Here is a 22,286-nt window from a genome sequence, read left to right as displayed (position 1 = left end):
ATAAGCTCCACCCAAAGAGCCAGCACTCCCAGGAGCCTGTGCAGATGTTCAGAATAGGGCTGAATGGGCATCCCTGCTCAGCTTGGAGGGTGGCATCCTCTCCTGCTGTGTCCAGACTGGCTGTGCAGTCTTGGGGGGCTCCCCTGCAGCCCCTCTGCAGCAGCTCTTCCAGCTGATAGCCTGGAACGGAGGCCTCAGCCCCTTCACCGAGGGCCCCTGAACTCACTTGAATGTGTCTCTGCCAACCTCCTCCTCTCCCACACTGGACCATGTGGGACCAGAGCAGGGACCCTGTCCAAAGTGCAAAGGGCTCCCCACACAGCCCCATAGGTGGGTGGTGTATGTGGGGCAGGGTGCCTTGGCCTGGCTCCACACCCTGCGGGGAACGCTTTGCCCAAGGGACTCCCCAGCACTGAGCCTGGAGGGGCCCCCTGTGTGTTTAGGAGAGTGAAGTTCCCAGGTTGCTTTGACCGAGCCCTGCCCGCCTCACCCCTTGGCATCAGGGACCGGATCCTGGCTAGCGCTGTGACCCCTCTTTGCTGCCAGAGCAGCTCGGGTGTTTGAAGGGACCTTGCAAAGGGGGGGCCTGAGAATCATCTCTGCACAGGGGGGCTCCCCTGGTGGCATCAGGGCTGTACATCTGCCCTGCTCCCCACCGCTGGCCTAGGGCGCAGCTCAGGGACGTGGCAGGAGGGAACTGTGTGATCGCTGTTATCAGGCCTCCAGGGAAGCAGGGCGATGTTAGAGCAGCCCTGATGCTGCTCTGACTTACAGCAGCCAGGGCAGAGGGCGGGAAGACGTCATCTCAGCCCATGCCCCCAGCACAGCAGCCATGGCACTGAGGCTCAGGCCCAGCGGCTCTGTTACCTCAGTTGTCCATAACTCCTGGGGTCGGTTCCCTTAGCTCATCTGCACAGAGTTTGGAAATCCGGGCTCCTTAAAGTCTTCACACCCCTTCCCCTTTCGTGCTCAAACCCAGGTGCTCTCTGGGCCGAGCAGCCACACAAGGAATAAGTGGAATTACCAGCCCTGCTCCAGCTGTATTCACAGCAAAGCCTCCCACCAGGGTGGCATGGGGAGGTCCCGTGCACTGTGCCTTAAGCCGCACTCAGAACCTCCGCCTTACAGCTGCTGAAAAGGAACGAAAGTAGCAGGCGAAGCAAAGGGAGGAAAAGCAGATTCGATGGGTGAGGGGCAGTGACTTTGATTTTGATGCCATGTGACATTCGTCTTTCAGCTCAGATCTGGTTATTGAAATCCAGTTTCTGCTCAGGTTCCAGAAGAGCCTCTGGCTGCTTAGAACCTATTCGGTTTTCCCCAGTTCCTACAAAAAAATTTTTATTTACTTTAGATTATTTTTAGATCACACACCAGTGCTCACCGTTAATTTGCTGGGGAGGGCGTGCAGCAGCCTGGGGAGCTGGTTCGTGGGGCTCGGGATGTGGCTGTTTCTATTATGGACGCTAATAACCCATCAGGGAGGGCTGGTGGGGAGAGGCAGCAGGCGCACACCATCAGCTGTATTTCTAACCCTAGCTAGTGGCGGAGGAGAACTGAGGCTGTTCCCCAGTGCCTAAAGCTCAGATGAGGCATTCAAAACCCACTGGAAGTCAAACTCCTTTGACAATCTTAGCATAACCTCCTAGCCAGGGGACATATACCTCCCTCCTCCCCTGTGACTCGCGAGTCTAGCTACTGCCTCTGCATCTCCATTGCTTTTCTTACCGTGTTGGCTCTAGAGTTTTAAGTGTCCGTGTGCTCGGAGTTGGATAAGACTCAAAAGAAGTCCAGGTCCCCGCCCCAAGCAGCCTACAATCAGAGGCCCCAGCCCGCATAGGGTCTGCGAGAGCACTCCCCTGTGCCTACCCAGAATCCCCTTGGAGGGAGAGCGGCCCCAGGATTTCTCGGTGGGCATTGTGAAGGTTACTAGAGCTAGTTGGGAAAACTGGGATTTTAACATGAGAACAAACATTTTAACATGAAAACAAAAAGACCGTGGTTTGAAATGTTTCCGTTTCCCTGTGGGACACTTTGAACCAATTCAAGGCACAAAAATTCCCTCTTCATGTCAGTATCATGTAATTTCATGTATTTAAAACAAAAAGCCAAAACACCATTTTAATTCAAAGTTTCAGAGTCTGCATTTGCCCTTTTCCAGGTGATTTAATTAAGAAAAATCTCAACATTGTGTCTCCTTCCCTCGCTGTGTAGGACCATCTGGGCACAGCAGCCCCCTCCTAGCATCGCTATCTATTCCTGGGCGACCCCTACACCCGCCACTGGACATCAAGCACTTCCTGACCTTTAGACTCAATGGGACGTCCCCACTCAACCTGTTCCCCAACTTCAACACGGTGAGTTATTGCGGGGCTCAAAGACCTTTCAGGCTGGAATGGGGGAGATCCGTGCTTCCGCATCTGAAACACAGCAGCTCGCGGGTGGGGGGGGCGGGATGCCAGCAAGGACAGACAACCCGTCCCTGCTTATAACGTAACCCCGTCAAGTGCTTCCCATGTTCAGGGAGTGGGGAAGGAATATTCCAAAACTGAGGGTGTGGTGAAAAGGAGCACGTTGGCCAGGGAATAACTGTTCGTTGGGCCATGACGCCAGTCGCTGTAGGTGAGCACAGATGGACTCAGGGCATCAATCCTGGGAGATGCTGGGAATCTGGCTTTGGAGGGAGCTGGGCTCCCTTCCCGGCAGGGTTTGGCCTCTGGGCACCCGCTGTTTTCAGAAGCACTAAACTCCCACAGTTTGGGCCAGATTGACAGTCCAGCAGCTCCTGCCAAGAGCAATGGGAGCTGGACCCTTGTGAAAGCCTGACCCCCACATAGAATCATAGAATCATAGAATATCAGGGTTGGAAGGGACCCCAGAAGGTCATCTAGTCCAACCCCCTGCTCGAAGCAGGACCAAGTCCCAGTTAAATCATCCCAGCCAGGGCTTTGTCATGAATACACACTTGGCTGAATCAGATACCTGGGTGCCCAGACCGAAGGTGCCCGTTTGCCTTTACCCGTGACTGGCAAAGTTCTGTGCCAGACGGTATTGAATGGGTCCCAGAAAGGGCAACAGGCAGCATGACTTGTTCACGGTCACAGCGCACATTAATGGCAGAGCAGGGGACAGAACCCAGATCTCCTGTGTCCCAACTCAGTGCCCTACCCACTGAGCCAGCCTGCCTTGTTCTCATTAATCCCATCGTCCTGTAAATCCCTTCTCGTGCAGAGCCCTTATTGTTCTGTTCGCTACCAATCACAAGTTCACCGCTCTCCGCACCAGCCCGCTAATTTCCTGGGTTGCCAAAGGGGTCTTCTGAGCGAGACACTGTCCCCACCAGTTTGTGCACGTGTCACTCTTAGCCGGAAGGGTCGCACGTTTGCAAAACTCTGGATCAGAGCGCTCAGTGGGTCCATTGCTGCAGAGGGAGGCGGGCTCTGACGCAGACCAAGGAGACACACATCTTTTGAAACAGGGATGCAGCCGAGATCAATCCCACAAGGCTCCATTCAACTCTATTATAAACAGACATTTTTAAAATGCTTCATTTCGACCAAGATCAATTGGGTTTTGCTCCCAGAATCAATCGCAATAAAGTAGCTTTGGAGAGTAATTTTATGAGTTTAAACACAGAAAAGAGCATCTAAGGGTACAAGGAATCCGTCAGCTGCCATCTATCCAGGTTTTGTTGTCAGTCCTGCTTTGCTCATTGCATAATGTCTCTTGTTAGCTTACTAATGTCAAGGTCAATCTGCAGGCGAGCCCTGGCCTCGGTTATGTGATACTTATATAATAATGTCTCAGGCTTCTAATCTCCTCCTCCTTTGCCCCTTAACCATCAGGGAATTTCAGGGGCCTCTTCCTGTAGCTGGTTGCAAAAAATTTCCATTTAAACCTTTTTTCCATTGGAAAATGGCTTTTTCAACTAAATGGAGATTTTCACATTCTCTCCCCGCACCCTCCCAGCACAAGGTTGGTTTTAAATTTTTGGATTTCATATGAAAATTTTCAATTACACATTTTTTTGTCAAAAACCATTGTTGTTTTTTCATTAAAACTTTTCCGGGGGGGAGGGGAAATAATTTGCCAGCCAGCTGTAAGGAAGAATCTGGGCTGGTGTTTGCAATGGTGGCCCATGGGATTCAATGGGGATGCAGCATGTGAATGGACGCCCATAGGGCAGCTGAGAAAGTGAGTCGATGGTGCTTGGAGGACAGCATGAAAGAGAGCCAATCCCAATTTTGCATCCTGCATTGGAGACTCTGTCCTGACTTGCTGGGAGATGGACTTGACCTGTCCTAGTAGGTCTTTTACATCTCTGACTAGATGGAATAGTAGACGTTAGAAATACAAAGACTTGGTGAATCACCTCTTTGAAGAGGAAACGTTGTGATCTAACGGGCTGAGTACAGAGACAGAAGACCGGAGATCTGTTCCGGACTCTGCCCCGGTTTGCTGGGTGAACACGGGCAAGTCAGTTAGACCAAACTTTGCAAACATGTCGGCCAAAAGGGGAATGACTCCAGGGCTGTTCTCTGTCCCGTGCTATGCAGGAGGTCAGACTAGATCATCGCAGTGGTTCCTTCGGGCTGTGTAACCTATTAAAGTTACTCACTGAAATCTTCACTTCCCCGGGAGCTCTGAGCGCTCAGCACAGCTGAAAGTGAAGCTGCACTCGCGTGGCTACTTAGGCACCTTTGGGCCTCTGAGTTTGACAACACGGGTGGATTCTGAACCTCGCTGTGCCTCATTCCCCCTCTCCTAGGCAGAGGGGGCGACACTGACCTTCCTCTTGTAAATTACTTTGCGGTCCAGGGATGACACCTGCTATGGAAGTGCAGGTGATTATTGCTGCTTATTTAGGGGAAGATTTTCAAAGATGTTGCGGGGGGGCTAGGCTCCCAACTCCCACTAACTTTGGGATTCAAGCCCCAAACTCCCATGGGCTCCTTTAAAATCCCAGCTTCAGCCCCTCTCTCTCCTGGGCTAGAATGCCGGGTTACAGTAGAAGATGGTTTTGCTGATGCTATTAACAGCCATTTTTGCCCATGTTCCTTTTCTGAGCAATCAGAGCCAGCAGCTAAACTGACCCAGTCTGTTCCTTATGCTCCTTGGCTGGCCCTCCCACCTCTCCCAGGCACGTGTGTCCTGTTGTCATGTTGTTGTTTTGTTTTTAAATGAAACTTTTGAAAATTCCTTTCCCCTGTGTTTGCTTGAAACACCATCCCCGCCTGCAACATGAGCCGGTGACATTCCACTGCCCTTCTGGCAGGAAGGTCTTTGGTGGTGGGCTCACCTCTGCGAGGTCCCTTCGCTCAGCAGACAGTTGCTCCACACCCGGCTGAGATAGGATCACACTAAGCTCTTGAGCAATTTGCCGTGTGTGTGCGTATTTGTGCAGGGACTTTCCTGGTCTCGTTGAAGGTCTGCAGAGCCTCAGGAGGAAACAAGGACTCACGATCAGCTCTGCTTCTGACCCCAAGATGTTTTCACGCGAGTCCTGCCAGGAGTAGGTTGAGGGAGAAGGGCGTAAGTAGCTCTAAGCACAGTGGGAACCTGTGATAAAGCTGTCTGCGCTCAATGGAAATCTTACACCACTGGGGGACCCGTTCAAATCCAGCCCTGGCTGGGAGTTGGTGAAAGTCGTTCCCACCTGACCTGTGGCTGATGGGGCTGTAGTGACTCAGCTGCCCTGGCCCTTTGGAGAGGGTCTCTCTGAGGCAGGGATCAGGACCAGCAGGGGCACGCCCTCTCTCCGCCCGCTTTGTCCCTCCTCTGTGCAACGAGGAGTCCAGGCTGCAGGGACCTCGGCTCACCCCCGGACCCAGCACCGTACTCACTACAGAACAGAATGGTGGAAAATCTTCTGCGCCATCCAGCAGGAGGAAATTGTTCCAGGGAGGAGCTAGCCTCTGGAGCAGGCCTACCGGAGAGTGCAGCAGAAACGGCAGCCGGGTTCCCGGCTCAGCAAGGCTGAGCCTTCAGCTTGGGCAGGGGTCAGATTTAAAGTGATTTTCAGCCCTTTTCTGGGTCAGGTTCGTGCCAGTGCAGAGACTCAGCGCAGGGCCTACGGGATCCTCCAGGCTGGATCCCGCAAGGTGCGGTGCATTCTGGCCTCGATCCAGCAAAGCTCTCAAGCATACCCTGAACTTGGAGCAGTTCTCTGGGTCGGGGCCATGGCGGCTGCCCAGCCCCTCGCAGGCTCGAGCCCCTACGTGGGATTTAAGTGCCGCGTCAGCCTGGTGCTGGCGCAGCACATGGGGATGGCTTCCATGCCTCCTGCAGTTACTGCTTAGCCGGACCAGACGTGTCCGCTGCAGGGCGCGTAGACCCCTCTTGAGTACTCTGCTCCTCCGGGCCTGACAGAAGGTGTCACAGACTTCAGCTGCTTCCGTGTGGAAGCGTCAATGTGATCGTCCTTGGGCCAGGCAGGGGGGATCCTTGTTCCCTCCTTCTTGGGCTGCCCTTAAACAGCCCCGCTCCCTCCATGCGTGGGGGAGGTTGAGGAAGCGAGTGGAGCGACAGGACCTACGTTTGGAACCGGCCTGATTCCTGGAGTGGCTGAGACGTCCCAGCTGCAGAGCAGCGTCTGAAGAAGCCCTCAGGCTGGCATTGCAGGAGTTGAGGCAGGTCCTGGTCGCAGCAGGAATAAGGAGGAATTTGGCCACACGGAGGAAGTGAGGGATGAAACACCGACGGGGGGGGCAGAAAGTTCAGAGGCCTCATCTAGGCAGGCGGCTTTACAGAGGATGACAGCAAAGGCCTTTTCTTGGAGGGCAGCTGGACTCCAGCCTCCATTTATTGCTTCGTTGCACCAGGGGAAGTCAGCCTGGTGTTCCCTTATCTCCCTTTCCTGTCTAATCTGCCATGCCGACAGCTCAGCGAGTCCATCTGGCTGCTGAGCCTCAAGTATACGCTAAGGGAAGAAAGAAAAGCTGTTCGTCCTTTAGATTTCAGATTTCCAGCTACGCTGGGTCATATTCAGAGCTGGTGCAAGGAGAGAGCAACTCCACCCGTGTCAGTGAACTTGCACCTTCTGACCCCAAGCCCATGGGCTGGCCCTGCTCCTGCTCCGGCCCAGGAAATGTTCTGTGATAGTCACCCCCACCCCACTGGAACAGCGTCGAGGGAGAGTTGCTTGTTACCGCAGAGCTCAATCCTTTGCATGCTGGGCAGGTCACAAGACTCTCATGAACCCAGCAGATGTTCTGCTGTGGAGCAAAGCAAATCCTGCCGAGCTGTGCGCTCTTGCTCCTCAGAGCAAAAACCCAGTGTAATAAAGAGACGGCGGATCGTGTCCAGGAGGCACTCTCTGGCTGTGCCTGCACTGAGTTCCCCAAAATCTAACAGTGTCTTGCAAAACCACAATACCAGAAGGCACAGTCCAAACTGACGCTGTCCCTCTGAATTCCCATTTCTGACCTCGGTGGCTGGCAGGAAGTTCAACGAGGAGATCTCTATTTATATCAAGGGGAACATCCCGGGGATAAATTGAGTAATTTGAGTCAATAGGAATTGACTATAAAGCAGAGACATTTGCTCTCTGGATGCACTGTACCCAGAATCGCCTCTCTGCTTTCGTGTGAGTTCTCTCTGGAGATGGGGACAGAAGACTCCTGACGCATTCCAATTAATTCTGCTGGAATCTGTAAATGAAAATCGCATCAGACCAGACACTCCTGAGCCCTGGGAATTGGTACGTACGCTCTCAATGCAGAGATCCTTCAGCAGAGCTGTATTTAGCATAGGCCAGGACAAGTACATCGTGTCACATTTTACTTTTCCAAAGGTGTTCTTGATGCCACAGAGAATAGACTGTAGGGGGTACAGTCCAGCTCTCATCTGTGGGAGGAGACTAGCCAGGGTTATGCCAGGGCTTTTCTAGTCCAATGTCTGTGGCTGCAGAAGTTGGAAGAAAGTTTTTTTTAAGTAGAAGCACAAGAATTCTCAGGTGGCATCAAAGTGTCGGAACCATTCAGCGTCACCCACCGAAAGGAGTCGTTTTGTGCTTCTAGCAAAGTTCTCTGTGTGCTAAAAACACACTGTTCTCTGCAGATCTGCCTGATGGAACAAAGATGCAGAGACAGAGTGTCATTCGATATCTGCAGTGCAGGCGGGTGACTGGAGCAGACCGGCTCCACAGAACAGTTATGCACTGCATGGCCCACTGCCGAACGCCTTTTCAAAACTCAACATTAGATTTGACTTTTGAATACAAGAAATGGTGAGGGGTGAAACAGCTATGAAACCCTCAGCATCTGCAGCTGCAATAACTCTTGGCTGTAGAGTGGAGCGTTGTCTTGAGGTTTGTTCCAGGGGTCTAGGAGCCAGGACTCCTGGGTTCACTTCCCAGCTCTGACTCTGAGGAGGGAAGTCACTTTGCTTCTCTGTACCTCAGTTTCTCCATCTGTAACATGGGGATCATTCTGGCCGGCCTACTTCCCCAGGGCGTTGCACGGATGAGCGAAGGAGTGTTTGCACAGCGAAGTGATAGCGCTAGATGTGAGTTAAGTGTTTATTGTTGTGAAGGAGTCTAACGGTGGGGATTGCCCAGTGGTTAGAGTGCGAGGCCAGGTCCAGTTCCCTGGACTAGTCCCTCAGTCCCCCATCTGTAAAATGAGGGTGACCAGCACTGCCCTGCCTCACAGGTGGGTTGGGGAGGATCAATGCGTATAACAGATTGTGAAATGCTCAGAGCCTCAGTAATAGAGGCCATGTGACTAGTGTAAGTCGATAGAGGGAAGGGACAGATGGCATCCCATCGTACATATGGGACTTACTGCTGCAAACAGCTCCACGTAACCCGAGAGCAGGACCTGTGTCCCGGCATTCTGGGAAATCTTTGCATCTCTGTGTCCAGAACAATTAAATGAGCTGGCAAGAGACATCAGTTGGGTCTGATCTCACTCAGCGTTGGATGGGACGTGGCAGCGGCTGCGGGGATGGCCGAGGCAGTGGTTTCATGCCGCGCTTTCCAAACTTCATGTCTGGAAACAAGGTCTCTTGAAACGGGATGGAAGCTCCCTTGCCCCAAGCATGTTTTCCCTTTGGAGTTAGCCAGGTCAGCGCTGCTCCCCGGGCCCGGTGCAGGGGCAGAATGGGTTCTTGCCGTGAGCCCCACATTAGAGATGACGGGTCGTGTGGGTAACGCCTTCCCTACGGGTGTTACTCCCTACAGATGAATGGTGAGGGGAGCAGCAGCCAGTGAATGCACAGCGCTCAGAGGCACTTGCCAGCAGGGAGAGGAGAAGAAGCCACCCCTAGGAGCCTCAAACTTAAGAGCTCTGTGTGCTGGAGTGCTCAAAAGAGCTAATGCGATCCTGGGATGGATAACCAGGTGAAAGTTGGCTGGGTGTAGAGAGGTTATTTAACTTCTGTGTTTAGCACTGGTGCGACCGCTGCTGGAACCCTGTGTCCAGTTCTGGTGCCCACGATTCGAGAAGGAGGTTGATAAATTGGAGAGGGGTCAGAGAAGCGCCACGAGAATAAGGAAACCTGCCTTACAGCGATAGACTCAAAGAGCTCAGTCTGTGTATCTGAACAAAGAGGAGGGGTGAGTTGATTACCGTCTATAAGCACCTATCTGGGGAACAAATAAGTAATAATGGGCTCGTCGCTCTAGCAGAGGAAGGTCTAACGTGATCCAATGGCTGCGAGCTGAAACTAGACAAATTCAGACTGAAAGTAAAGCTGAAAATTTGAACCGTGAGAGTAACGACCCAGGGGTCGTGGAGGATCCTCCGTCACTGACCGTTTTTAAATCAAGAGTAGCTGTTTTTCTGAAAGCTCTGCTCTAGGGATTAGTCTGGGGACGTTCTGGGGCCAGACTAGAGGATCCCAATGATCCGGCTTTGCAATCTAGCGATCTATGAATCAAACCACTTAACAAACTCTTAAGTACCCCACAGGAGCCTGGATGTTGTTGCCACCATTTTACAGATGGGGCAGTCCAAAGCCAAGGGGTTAACAGGCCTGATCTGGAGCGGTCCTAAGTAGCCACAGCTGGTGTCAGTGGCAGTTGTGGGTGCTTATCCCCTCTGAAATCCAGCTCCCTGCACAGTACAAGGCGTGTTCAGGCTCGTTTAACCTGGCTGTAAGTAATCCACACTGGGCTCTTCTGCACAAGAGCAGATTTTGCAAGTGACTTGCCCCGGGACACATAGGAAATCATTGTCAGAACTGGGAGTGGAACCCAAGAGTCCTATCCCCTAGTGCCTCTGTATAACAGAACTTTACTACAGGGTCATTCATTAGTCATGTCTCATATGACATAGATCCAGTGAGGCAGGGAGTTACCTGGTGGGACGTGTAGGAGACTGTGTGTCTTAAGGAATGGAACGGAAAGCTCAGGCGAATATCTATTGTGCAGCCGATACTCAGAGCTGCCAAGAGCCCTGTGGCTTCCCCAAAGATGTCTGGAAATGTGAAGTAATGACTTTGGGATGTGCCACTCCTCTGTTACTCTGAAAGAACCCAGCCAGTGAGGGCAGAAGATCACATGATGGGAAGACACCAGAAAAGAGCATGATGATGAAGTGAATCATAGAATCATAGAATATCAGGGTTGGAAGGGACCCCAGAAGGTCATCTAGTCCAACCCCCTGCTCAAAGCAGGACCAAGTCCCAGTTAAATCATCCCAGCCAGGGCTTTGTCAAGCCTGACCTTAAAAACCTGTAAGGAAGGAGATTCTACCACCTCCCTAGGTAACGCATTCCAGTGTTTCACCACCCTCTTAGTGAAAAAGTTTTTCCTAATATCCAATCTAAACCTCCCCCATTGCAACTTGAGACCATTACTCCTCGTTCTGTCATCTGCTACCATTGAGAACAGTCTAGAGCCATCCTCTTTGGAACCCCCTTTCAGGTAGTTGAAAGCAGCTATCAAATCCCCCCTCATTCTTCTCTTCTGCAGACTAAACAATCCCAGCTCCCTCAGCCTCTCCTCATAAGTCATGTGCTCTAGACCCCTAATCATTTTTGTTGCCCTTCGCTGGACTCTTTCCAATTTATCCACATCCTTCTTGTAGTGTGGGGCCCAAAACTGGACACAGTACTCCAGATGAGGCCTCACCAGTGTCGAATAGAGGGGAACGATCACGTCCCTCGATCTGCTCGCTATGCCCCTACTTATACAGGTGGTTGTAGAACAGTGTGAAGACCCAATCTGCTAGGAAATGGGCCGTCCGTTTCATCTCCTTAAACAAGTAGTTTAAAAATCCATCTGGGAAAGGGGTAACTTTTCTTTAATTGCCCCTTCATGGCTGCAGACTGGGGCTTCAAAGGGTTAGAGAGGCAGCTAGGGCCCATCCCCAGATGCTGAATGAATTCATGATGGACTAGCGCTATTAAAGAGAATATGAACTGAATAAAAATTGATTGGACAATTAAAATGTCCTGTGGTTTTGACATTAATGGAGGATACTTTATAGGAAGAGTCCAAAATGGAAAGTGAAGCTTTCTGAGAGGCTGTAATTTAGCGTTAATTAATAGGCGTGTAAACCTCTAGCACGTAGCATCAAGGACCCTTGATCATTAAAATACCAAATTGTCTAGTACCCTTTTGTCTCTGTGGTGTGGAGCCTGCATCTCATCACCGCCCCCTCAGAAGGTTCAGTGTAGTAATAAAGAGCCAATCAGATCTGTTCTCCCCATGGGTTGGATTTTTTCCCCCTTTGCTATTAATCCATCTGATTTAAATAGTTGAACAATCTTTAACAAGTGCCCGCAGAGCCTGTCTCTCAGCTGCTCTGCGGGTCTCAATGAGTGTAGCTCTGTTGGAGTCGATGGAAAAATGCCCATTTAAACCCACTGGGAGTCTGGCCCAAAGCTTGACCAGGCATCAAAATCTGGTACTTTTATAATAAAAATAATAATCATTTGCCCACCTTCTGGCCCCAAGTCTCCATGTATCTATCAGGCATTGATGAATTTCCACAGCTCAGCTCTTCTCTGGGGCAGGGCAGTGTCACTATCGCCATTTTACAGTGGGGGAAACTGAGGCACAGATAGAGGAAGTGACTTGCAGCAGATCAGTGGGAGAGCTGGGAATAGAACCCAGGACTCATGGTGCCCAGTTTGGAGCATTAACCACAAAACCATCCCTCCTTGCATACATATGGCAGGACATATGTGTGATGCCTACAGCTGGCTGAACTTTTGTCATTAAAAGGTTGTGGTGTTTTTCCCCTCCACACAGTGGCATTTTGAACATTCAAAAATTTTCTGTGCAAATGCTTGGCTTGTTCAAAATGTTCCTATTTTTCATCAGAATGAAACAAAAAATTTTGATCTGAATTTTAAAAATTCAATGTCCTGTTTTCAGTTTTCCCGTATTTCTGCTTTTCCAGTGAAAAAAGGAGTAGAAGAGGGGGAAGAGCGACAGCAACAAATTTTGGGTTACGTTTCAATGGAAAAATGGAATATGACAGCAAAAAACTTCCCCCGGAATAACAATATTTTGCTTCTCTCTAAAGAAAAACACAAAAGACTTCACAAAAAACTAGGTATATTTCAGCCACCCTAGTAACAACCTCTGAACTGTGTCTTAGTCCGTTCCGTGTCTAACAGAGGCTTGGACACTGCACTCTCATATGGGCATGTTAAAGTGATGGGAGGGAAGAATCTGTTTCATTCACAGACTCTTAAATATTCCCCATTTTCCGCCAGTCAGTGCAGGGCCAGCAGGCACACTTGTGCGCTCGCACATGCATGCTTTTGGAGCCAACCTTTTCTACTGGTGGAAGGTCTTGAGGCCATGTCTCGACTCCATCACTTCGGCACTGTCTCTGTGGCTGGGCCGGTGTAGCGCAGGCTTTTCCTACAGAAGGGGTTTTTCCACCCCTGGAGTGAATCCGCCTCTCCGAGGTAGCTAGAGAATCCTTCTGCTGACCCAGCCACCTTTACAGAAGGGGTCGGGCCGACCTAAATATGGCTCTGAGGGTGCGACATTTTTCCAGGGCGTGTGTCGCATTCCTGGGACTCGCCTAAATGTCTGTGAAATCCTCGGATGTGATTTGTGGTTCTCATTATAGCAGCTAGAGCCTCCAACCGAGATCAGGGCCCCCTGGGGCTGGGTGCCGCACAGCCCCATCGTGAGAGACGGGCCCTGCCCTCAGGAGCTCGCAGTCCTACTGGACCAGGCAGTGGAAGGATTATTACATTTTTCCAGTTGAAGAACTGGGGCAGAGAGAGGTTCTGTGAATTGCCTAATCAATGGCAGGGAACTCAGAGCTCAGGAGTCCCAGTCCAATGCCTCAACCCAAGCCCATCCTTCCTCCCTGAGTTAATTATGGGCACTGCTGCCTAGAACCACCAAACCCAAGAAATATCTGCTACCTTCCTGAACTTCCCACCCATGGCATCTTCTTAGATCTGTAAATTCCACTCCACCTTCCTCCTGACATCTCCAGTTCTTGGCTCCCTCCTGAGGTGCTAGACATGGGGGATGAGCTCCTTAAATGCAGAAGAGCGGCAGCTACCAGTTAAAATGCTGGGGGGCCATTCCGGCAAGGGAACAGCGTGGACACAGCACCTTGATGCAGCACTGCACGGAGGAGAGAGATTCCTCCTTGTTTGCACTGTGGGGGTGCTGCTGTGAGCATACGGCAATGTTCGTTGTCAGAGGTGGAGCCGCGTCTTTGTCATCGCTAGAGGCCTCTGGTTCCCCCATCACAACCCAAATGCCTCTTCATTTATATTCCAGATAAGTGAGTAAAATTCATCGCAAACAGGCACTTCATTAATCACTCGATGTTACCATTCTGTTCACTCCTGGAATGGAATTTGGGGTCTTGATAATGGCTCTGTTGTCCAGGCATGTGCCCTGAAGACTGATGCACCTGTCTCTGTGACTAAATAGCTTTGCAGAGAAATACGATCGCCTAAAAACCCAAGGCTCCACTGACAGCAGACACAGATAAGATAATCTTCCTATGCCTCCAGGTAGCGGAACAATCCTTGCATTATAGATTACAGCGTCACTCCAACAAAGAGATTATTCTTATTTTTCCCCCTTTTGCATTTTGCTTAAAACAGTTATGGCTTTCGAATAAGTTTACCACGCCGGCTGAGGAATAAAATGACGCTGAGCGTCAGGGAGAGACAGACCCACTGGGGGCTGTCGTTGGTCTGTGTGCGCCTGCCTCATCTCAGAACCTCTGCCCTTTGAGGAATCGTCTCAGAAAGACACAGCCCATTACAAATAGCTGGAGTTGGTCTAGTTCTGTGCAGAGCAAGCGCCCTGTGGAATACCGGGGGCGAGGGGATTCCTCGGCCAATAGAAAAATGTTACCGAATAATTGTGATAATAGTTGGATACAGCATGAAAAGTAAATGACTTCTTACAGTGCAGGCCCCAATGGAGATTGGCTGGTGCTAGGCGCTTTCCTTATCCGTAGAGGGAGCCAGTGCCTGCCCCGAAGTACTTACGAGCTAAATAGACAAGTCAGACGGGGTTGGGGGGGAAGGGTCGCTACCCCCACTTTACAGATAGGGACCTGAAGCACAGAGAGATTGTGAGCTGGCCCAGAGCACATCTGGGGGGATTCCCCTCCCTGTACATTGTTCCTGGCATGTGAGCAATTCAGCCTAGATCCCAGTGGCAGCAACCTGTCGAAGTGCTCCCAAAATTGGCAGCCCAGCGAATACGTTAGCTGTGGGCTGGGCAGCTGACTAGGCATCAGAGCAGGGAATTTTCAGGGTTCCTTGTTCTGAGCTCCACCCCAATCGGTGGGTCTGCATCTCGTAGGATGTCACAACGACACCTCATTGTGAGGAGAGTGACGTGTTGTCACGAGGGTGAGATTCGCTGCAGTGCAGAGGGAAAAGCACAAGATACAGGTGCTGTGTAAACCCCGTAGTGCTTAGGTCTTCTGCTGGCCTTGCATGGGGGTGAATTTTATTCACTGATTAACAGCAAACAAAGGGTTAATGACTGGCTACTCGTTTTTATCGCCTCCGGGTCTAAACACTGAGACCCTATTTCAGTGGCTGAGGTTCCAGCTAAGTCACCTGGCAATGCACCTGTTTCATTGGGCTGATGAGGAGGGCAGCTGGGGACCTCAAATTAAAACCGATAATTTGCCATCCACGACATTGACATCTGTTGTGAACGGAGAAGGGATCAGAGAGGAGGGAGAATCTGAGAGCTTCCTGGATCTCTCCCTGAACAGTTAGCCTGGGGGACTAGGTGCCAGGACTCCTGGGTTCTATTCCTGGCACTGCTACTAACTTGCTCTGTGTCCGTGAGGAAAACTCATTCTTGGTGTTTCTGTTTGCCCCCTCTGAAAAAGGGGGGTTATGATTCCCAGCTCTCAGAGGCATTGAGATCTGTGGGTGAAATGATGAGAAAGAGGAATTATTTCTCCCTGGTACTGGGGAAGGGGTCGAGTTACTCAAGAGCCAGGAGAAGGCAGGAAAGCTCCAGAGGCTGGGGGAGAGGAAATATTGTCACTCCTCTGCTGAGCAAGTGCAGATCGTGGGGCCCTGCAGGTTGGTTTCCGATGGAGAGACACCAGTGATGCAAAGTCTGCACGTTTTCTTAGTGTAACTTGCTTTATTTACACCGTGTGCATTAGTCCTTCAGCAGAGGTGGTCACAAACAGCATGCAGGCACAGCCGCTCTCTCTGAAATCTTGGGCCAACACCAGGGCCCGGTTCCCCAAGAGCAAGAATTGGCTCTAGTTGGAGAGACTGAGGCAGAGACCAAAGTCTCCTGCTGCTTGCTACAGCTCCTCTGAAAGAATGAATTGACATTGCAAAATGAACAACGAGGCAGCATTTCTTCTAAGGCTGCACACAGCTGGCAGGCGAAGAAAAAGATCTTGCAAGACTGTGTAACAGCGCCCTCTTGGGGCTCCTGCTGTAACAATATGATAAGAGGTAGCAACATTCGGGCTGCCGGGCAGAACCTCATGGTGTGTTGGACATCGGGGGCTGGGGACAAGTCTGGATTCTGCCCGGACAACACCTGGAGGACAGCACGTGCCAGGAGCTGCATGCTGTAGGTGTTGGCAGGGCCCATCAGCAGTAGCCGAGGAAGGAAAGGATTCGAAGCACAGTATTAAGCACCGAGTAACCACGTGCCCTCCCTCCCTCCCCTTCCAGATGGATCCCGTGCAGAAGGCCGTGATCAATCACACCTTTGGCGTCCCCTCCCCGCTCAAGAAGAAGCAGTTCATCTCTTGCAACATCTGCCACCTCCGATTCAACTCCGCGGTAAGCTGTGTCTGGAAGGGGTGGGGCGGGCAGTGCCGAGGGAGAGGGGGCTTAGCAGCCGGATGGTCGAGACAAGGAAGGAACACGCTCCTTCCCAAAATGGGACAGTGGGCCAGACCCTCCACTGCCAGCAGCTTACATGGGGTACAGCCGAGGAGGGGGCTGCCCGGAGCCGTAGCTGTCCAAGCCCAGGAGCTCTGGCGGCTGCTGCAGCAGCAGCTGGCTATGGCTGCCCCAACATCAGCTGGGCCTCTTTGCGCTCGTCCTGCCTGCCCCGAGGTGCCCACTGTGCCGGGGGCCTCAGGGAGGGTGATTTAGTGGGCGGGTCACTGGACCAGGACTCTGGGGACCTTGCTGCAGTTCTTGGCTCTGCCACAGAATCCCCATGTGACCTTGGGCAAGTCTCCTCCTCTACTTTGTGCCTCAGTTCCCAATCCGTGAAATGGGGATAATATGCCCTGATCTCCCAGAGGGTGCTGGGGGGATAAAACCCATTAGTGATGGTGAGTGCTTGCCTGAGGTATGACGATGTGGGTCAGCTGAGTATCTAGATAGGGAGGAGCCAGCTCTGCCGTCTATACCTGCAGGGGGTATTTCCAGTCCGACCTTGCAGAAGGTTTCTGCTTCCTTTGCACCGTTGAGAGTAGGTCATCCAGAAAGAAAGCAGAAGGCGGGGAGGTGATGGGGGGTGTTCCTCAGGACATACGGAAACCCCAGGGGATTTCTCTTGTCTTTCAAAGGGAGTTGGAATAAAGAAATGTCCTGATGCCTAGGCCAGTCCCCCTAAGGCTAAGGCCTTGTGTATACTAGACAAATACAGCAGAGGCCCAGTCATGCTTAGGTCAGCAGCTGGCCCTTGTGGGTGGGTTTCACACACTGAGGAACAGCAAATGGAGGAGCTCTTGACATGCACCGGTTTCATGAAATCAATTTAAAAACGGATCTAGTGACATTGGGGCAAAGCCCAGCCTAATGTACATACATATAAACCACTTTCCCCTGTGCTCATATTGATTTTGCGGGCATCTGACACAAGCCAGATCACCACAGAGTTAAACAAATTGAAGTGCATCTGCATTAGGCGTTTGCACTGATTTGACTAATTGAGTTTTAAATCCATTTCATCAAACCGGTTCAAGTTTGCTAGTCGAGACAAGGCCCAGCAGAGCTCTCTGAACAGGCTGGGAACGTTGTCAGAACTCCAGTGCTTAACTCCCCGCTGGGCCAGCCCCCTGCTCCCCAGCGCACCAAGCAAGGGCATGTCTGGGTTACTTAACCCCACACACATAGTTTTAGATACAATTACAAACTGTGAATGCGCTTGCAGAGGAGTCGCTCCCATTTATAGCTTGGGTGAATTTGCCCTGTAGCATGGAAACTGGCCTGGGTTAAGTCCCCTGCACCACAAGGGAGATCGGTCCAGGAGTTCCTCCCAAAATAGGGTTGGTCATCATGACCTTGTGTCTTTGCGTCATGCCCCCCGTCCACCCTGGGAAGGGCAGGTTCGGCCTCGGGTATGTCTCATCACAGCCAGCCCCCTGCAGCGGGAAAGCCCTGCAGCATTCGATGGCTTCCCTAGCTTTAATGGGAGGAAGTGTTGCCTAGTGGTTTGAGCAGAGGACTGAGACATGGGAGACCTGAGTTCTATTCCCAGCTCTGGCACAGGCCCGCTGGGTGATCTTGGGTAAGTCACTGCATCCCTTTGTGCCTCGGTTTCCCCATCTGTAAAATTGAGACAGTGATGCTGCCCTCCTTTACAGAGCTTGGAGATCCACTGATGAAAGAAGCTAATTATTTATTATTATGGAAGGGCAGCAAGTTGTAAAGCCAGCCTCTCTCCCTTTCCGCCACCCCCTCTCTGATACGCGGTGCCGTCAGAGGTCTCATTTTCACAGCCGCGTTCCAAGGCACGGACGCAGCTTGCACATACCCTGCACACGTGGTGCTGCAGGTGGATTTACCCCTCTCTGCTGCCCTCCAAGTTGCTCGGCACCGCACCCTGCCCCCTTCTGGTTCTTCACCCCGTGCGGCTCCATGAGGCCGACTGGCAGCTGCGCCCTCCCTCTCTGTACAGTGGAGCTGCCACGTCTGTTCCTTTGTCTTTCCGCTGCTCTTCATTTCGCTCAGGTCCGCTCCGGCTGCCTCGCTTCTTGGCTTGCACGCTTAAGCTGCTTTATCAGCCCGTGCAGTTCGTATGTGTTCCTCGGGAGCTGAATGTAATCTTTGCCGCCCTGGCTCTGCAGAGCTCTGATGTGCTGGATGGGTTGCTTGGGGTTTTTTTTAGCCTTTTCTTCCAAATCAATCAAACATCTTGTCGAGGGGAGGAAGGTCACGTTCATTCGTCCCCTGCAGTAATGAATTGTACCCAGCCGATCTCTTGTGGGGGGAGCTGATTAGAAGTTTAAAAGGAAATTCTCAGTCAGATCAGATGCTGCAGAAGTTGGGTGGATCCCCAGCAGACAGAGGTGAGGTTCTCTGCTCTGGGACACGTGGGAGGCCAGACTAGATCCCGCCTTACTGTCAGCTGAGATCTGCTCTGCAACCTTCCATGAAGAGGTGACTGACCGTGGCACCGGCCCAGCTCTCAACTCTCATTCCAGTCGAATCTCTTTGCTCTGGCTCAGGGTTGAAATGGTCGTTGTGCACAGAGGGCCGAATCCCAGTGTGTCATTCTGGGCCCCGGATGGGCTCCACGCTCCTTGGCGCAGTCTCCAGGGTGTTGATAGGAGCCTTGCGCAGAGGTCAAGGGATAGAATATGGCCCTGAGGGAGTAATTAACCTGGCAGGAATCATGGCGTTGTCCCATTCAGACCATGTTGCCAACCCTGGCGGATTTATCAGGAGTCTTGCAATATGTGGTATTTTAGCGCCTGGAATTAGAGGATTATGGGAAAATTTCATCTTGGAACTAGAACCCTAGGCTGTGCAAAACCCAGAAGGCAAAGAATCAGGACCTGGTGTTTATCGTCTTTTCGAATCTCATGATCTTTAACCCAATCTCGTGATTTTTGTGCGCTTGACTCTGGGCGTCATTCACCAAGGGCACCTGGGTGGCTGCAGGCCACTGCTGTGCTGCCATTCTTTTCTCCTCCTTCCCCATCCTCCTTTTTCCGGTTTCTCCCTCTTACCTGTCTCTATATGTCTGCTTTGTTCTTCCTTCTGCATTTCCCTTCCTTCAGCAGCTCCCCATCTGCCCCCGCTCCTGTGGGCCTTTCCCCTGCTCCCTGTTTGCTGAAATGATCACCTGCAGGCTTTCAGTGAAAACCGCTCAGCAGGTTACTCTCTCCAGCACCCAGACACCCAGATCCAAACCCCAAATAAATCCGTTTTACTCTGTATGAAGCTTGTACAGGGTAAACTCATAAGTTGTCTGCTCTCTCTAACACTGATAGAGAGATATGCACAGCTGTTTGCTCCCCCAAGTATTAATCACTTACTCTGGCTTTACTAATAAACAAAAATGATTTTATTAAGTATAAAAAGTAGGATTTAAGTGGTTCCAAGTAATAACAAACAGAACAAAGTAAGTCACGAAGCAAAATAAAACAAAACACGCAAGTCTAAGCCTAATATATTAAGAAACTGAATACAGGTAAATCTCACCCTCAGAGATGTTCCAATAAGCTTCTTTCACAGACTAGACTCCTTCCTAGTCTGGGCCCAATCCTTTCCCCGGTACAGTCCTTGTTAGTTCCAGCAGACATCTCAGGTGGTAAGCAGGGGCTTTCTCATGACTGGAAGCCTCTTTGACCTGCTCCACCCCTTTTTATAGCTTTGGCACAAAGCGGGAATCTTTTGTCTTTGAGTCCCCACCCCTCCTTCTAAAGGGAAAAGCACCAGGTTTAAGATGGATTCCAGTATCAGGTGACATGGTCACATGTCCTGCAAGACCCCAGCCTCCATTCTTCCTGGGCTGGCCCACACATACCCAGGAAGGTTTGCAAGTAAACAAAACCGTGTACAGGTCACTGATTCTGACGCACCCTTAATGGCTTCCACTTAATAGGTTTACCTGAGTGATACACGTTTATCTCTTATTCTCCTGACTCCAGACCTAGTAATAACACGTGCAAACAAATGGGGTGACCACACTCTGTAGCTCGCAAGCTTTGTAATGAGACCTTCCAAGAGACCCTTTGCATAAAGCATATTCCAGTTGCATCATATTCACAGTCATCAGCATATTTCCATAAAACATACGGAGTGCAATGTCACAGTGGGAACTGGAGTCGGACTGGTTTAACCCCTCATGTGGACGCTCTTAGTCCGGTGTAAGGGCCTTTGTCCGGCTTAGTTTACATGGCTTGGGAAGGGGTTTGAGGTAAACTGAGAAAAAGACACAGTTGTTCTGGGATAAGCATATCCCTTGTGGGGAGTGAAACCGGGGTAGCTACATCAGTGTAACTGTACCCTTCCCCTGTAGACAAGCCCTTCAAAGCCAGGTTAATATCCTAAACTCTGCAAACAAAACTCTATTTATTTTAAAAAGCATCTGTCAAACTCTAACTGCAGCCTGTGTGCTCGAAAGCTAAGCGTCCCCTCTGCCAACCCATACCAGTGTCTCCTCCCCCCGTGCAATATTTAGATCTCACGCATGACAAGCACCCGACCAAACAAATATTGATTTGCTGGTTGCAAAGGCAGGGGGACGCCATAGTAATCTCCCTGCCGGTGTGGCTGGAGAATTGAGCCTCTGGCCAGCACCCGAAGTGGGTTAATAAGCGGCCACGTGGCTCCTGCGCCTACAGAGAGAGCAATTAGCCACTTTATACTCTGCTCCTGCTAGTTGAGGCTCAGTAACCATGCTAGCACGCTTGCTCCTTCCCTTCTCCAAACGGAGGAATAGGGCAGGAGGCTACAGGGGAAACCCCTGTTTCTTGGCTTTATTGAAAGCCATGATGGTTCCACAGCGTTTGGGCAGGGCCTCGTGGTGCCAGGAGACAAGGTGATTGCTGGAGGGCAGGGGAAGCAAGTTAATTGCAGAAAGAGGTGATTTGTCACCAAGAAATCACCAGATCCTCCATCTAGTGTGTTACATGCAGGGAAGCCCAGCGACTCCCAAAATGAATGGCAGACTTTCTGTCTCAGCACTTCGGTAGCCCCTCATCCCCATAGGCTGGGAGAGCCTGACGGATCACCCCCCTGGTGTCCTGTTCACTAGACCACCCTCCCTGCTGTAAAGGCCGCGAATCTGACCCCCTGGCTCTCACTGCGTGGTGCCTTGCTCCACGATTAGTCCCATAGTCAGTGTGAGGGAGGGGAGCAGCATAGGCCCTGAAAGGATTTGGGCAGCATGAAACGCAACACCCCAGAGCTAGTGTGACAAAGGGAGATGGCTAAGAAAACGCCAGTCCTTCCACGCCTCCTTGTGCTTTGCTGCAGATGACCCCAAGGCAGAGAACGAGGCCAGTCGGTAGCTTTCCTGGCGCATTTCTGAGGAGGAGTTTGATGCACTCAGCTCAGCGATCAGGCACTGGAACAGGCCACACAGACACAAGGATGTGGATAGTCCCTGCTAGCCTGGGAACCTGCACAGCTCCGCCTCTTCCAGAGGACAAGTGCAGCCCCCAGCCACAAACCCTGCAGGAGGCTGGCTCAGAACAGAGTCCCAGTTCAACTCGTCTGTGTCCTCAGACGGCCTCATCACCGAGTAACTGGGAACATGCAGGAATCTGCTGCCGTGTAACTCGCAGGGCACGTTCTAGTGGCTAATGCAGGGTCAGCCTGTTAGCCCCAGATGCACTCGCACAACAAACGCTTGTGCTCTGTCTCACTCGTACACACTCACGCCCACTATCTTTCTGTCTCACTATCCCAAATGCTCACGCGCATCTCACGTGCGCACATGCTTCTTGTCTCTCCGGCACTGTTGTCCCGGCACTTGTTCTGTCTCCCACTCATTTCTTTCACACCTGGGCTGTCTGCCGCTCACACGCGTACTCTCCTGCCCTTCCCGCCTCTTCTCGCCAAGGCCACGTCTGGAGTGAAATCACCTCGCAGTTTACGCTGTAACGCTGGTTTGATTTCTGCACAGGATGGCAAAGCGCTGGGAGCCCTAGTTAAACTCCAGC

General features: G+C 51.5%; 1 protein-coding gene across 6 annotated transcripts in view; it reads left to right on the top strand.

Moving 5' to 3' along the window:
* The window catches only part of ZNF385C (zinc finger protein 385C), a 186,541-nt gene that overhangs the window by 146,822 nt on the left and 17,433 nt on the right, over positions 1-22,286 (top strand). For 5 of the 6 annotated variants that reach the window (XM_043536779.1, XM_043536780.1, XM_043536782.1 and 2 more), the window contains 2 exons: positions 2,212-2,354; positions 16,105-16,215. In XM_043536779.1, coding sequence (XP_043392714.1) covers positions 2,212-2,354; positions 16,105-16,215 — 254 coding nt within the window. The remainder of the gene's footprint in view (positions 1-2,211; positions 2,355-16,104; positions 16,216-22,286) is intronic. The other variant, XM_043536781.1, reaches the window with a different exon arrangement.

This window comes from Chelonia mydas, chromosome 27, assembly GCF_015237465.2.
Source record: "Chelonia mydas isolate rCheMyd1 chromosome 27, rCheMyd1.pri.v2, whole genome shotgun sequence".
Classification (NCBI taxonomy): Eukaryota; Metazoa; Chordata; order Testudines; family Cheloniidae; genus Chelonia; species Chelonia mydas.
The sequence above is the reverse complement of the archived record's forward strand: the minus strand, read 5'-3'. Positions and strand labels throughout refer to the sequence as shown.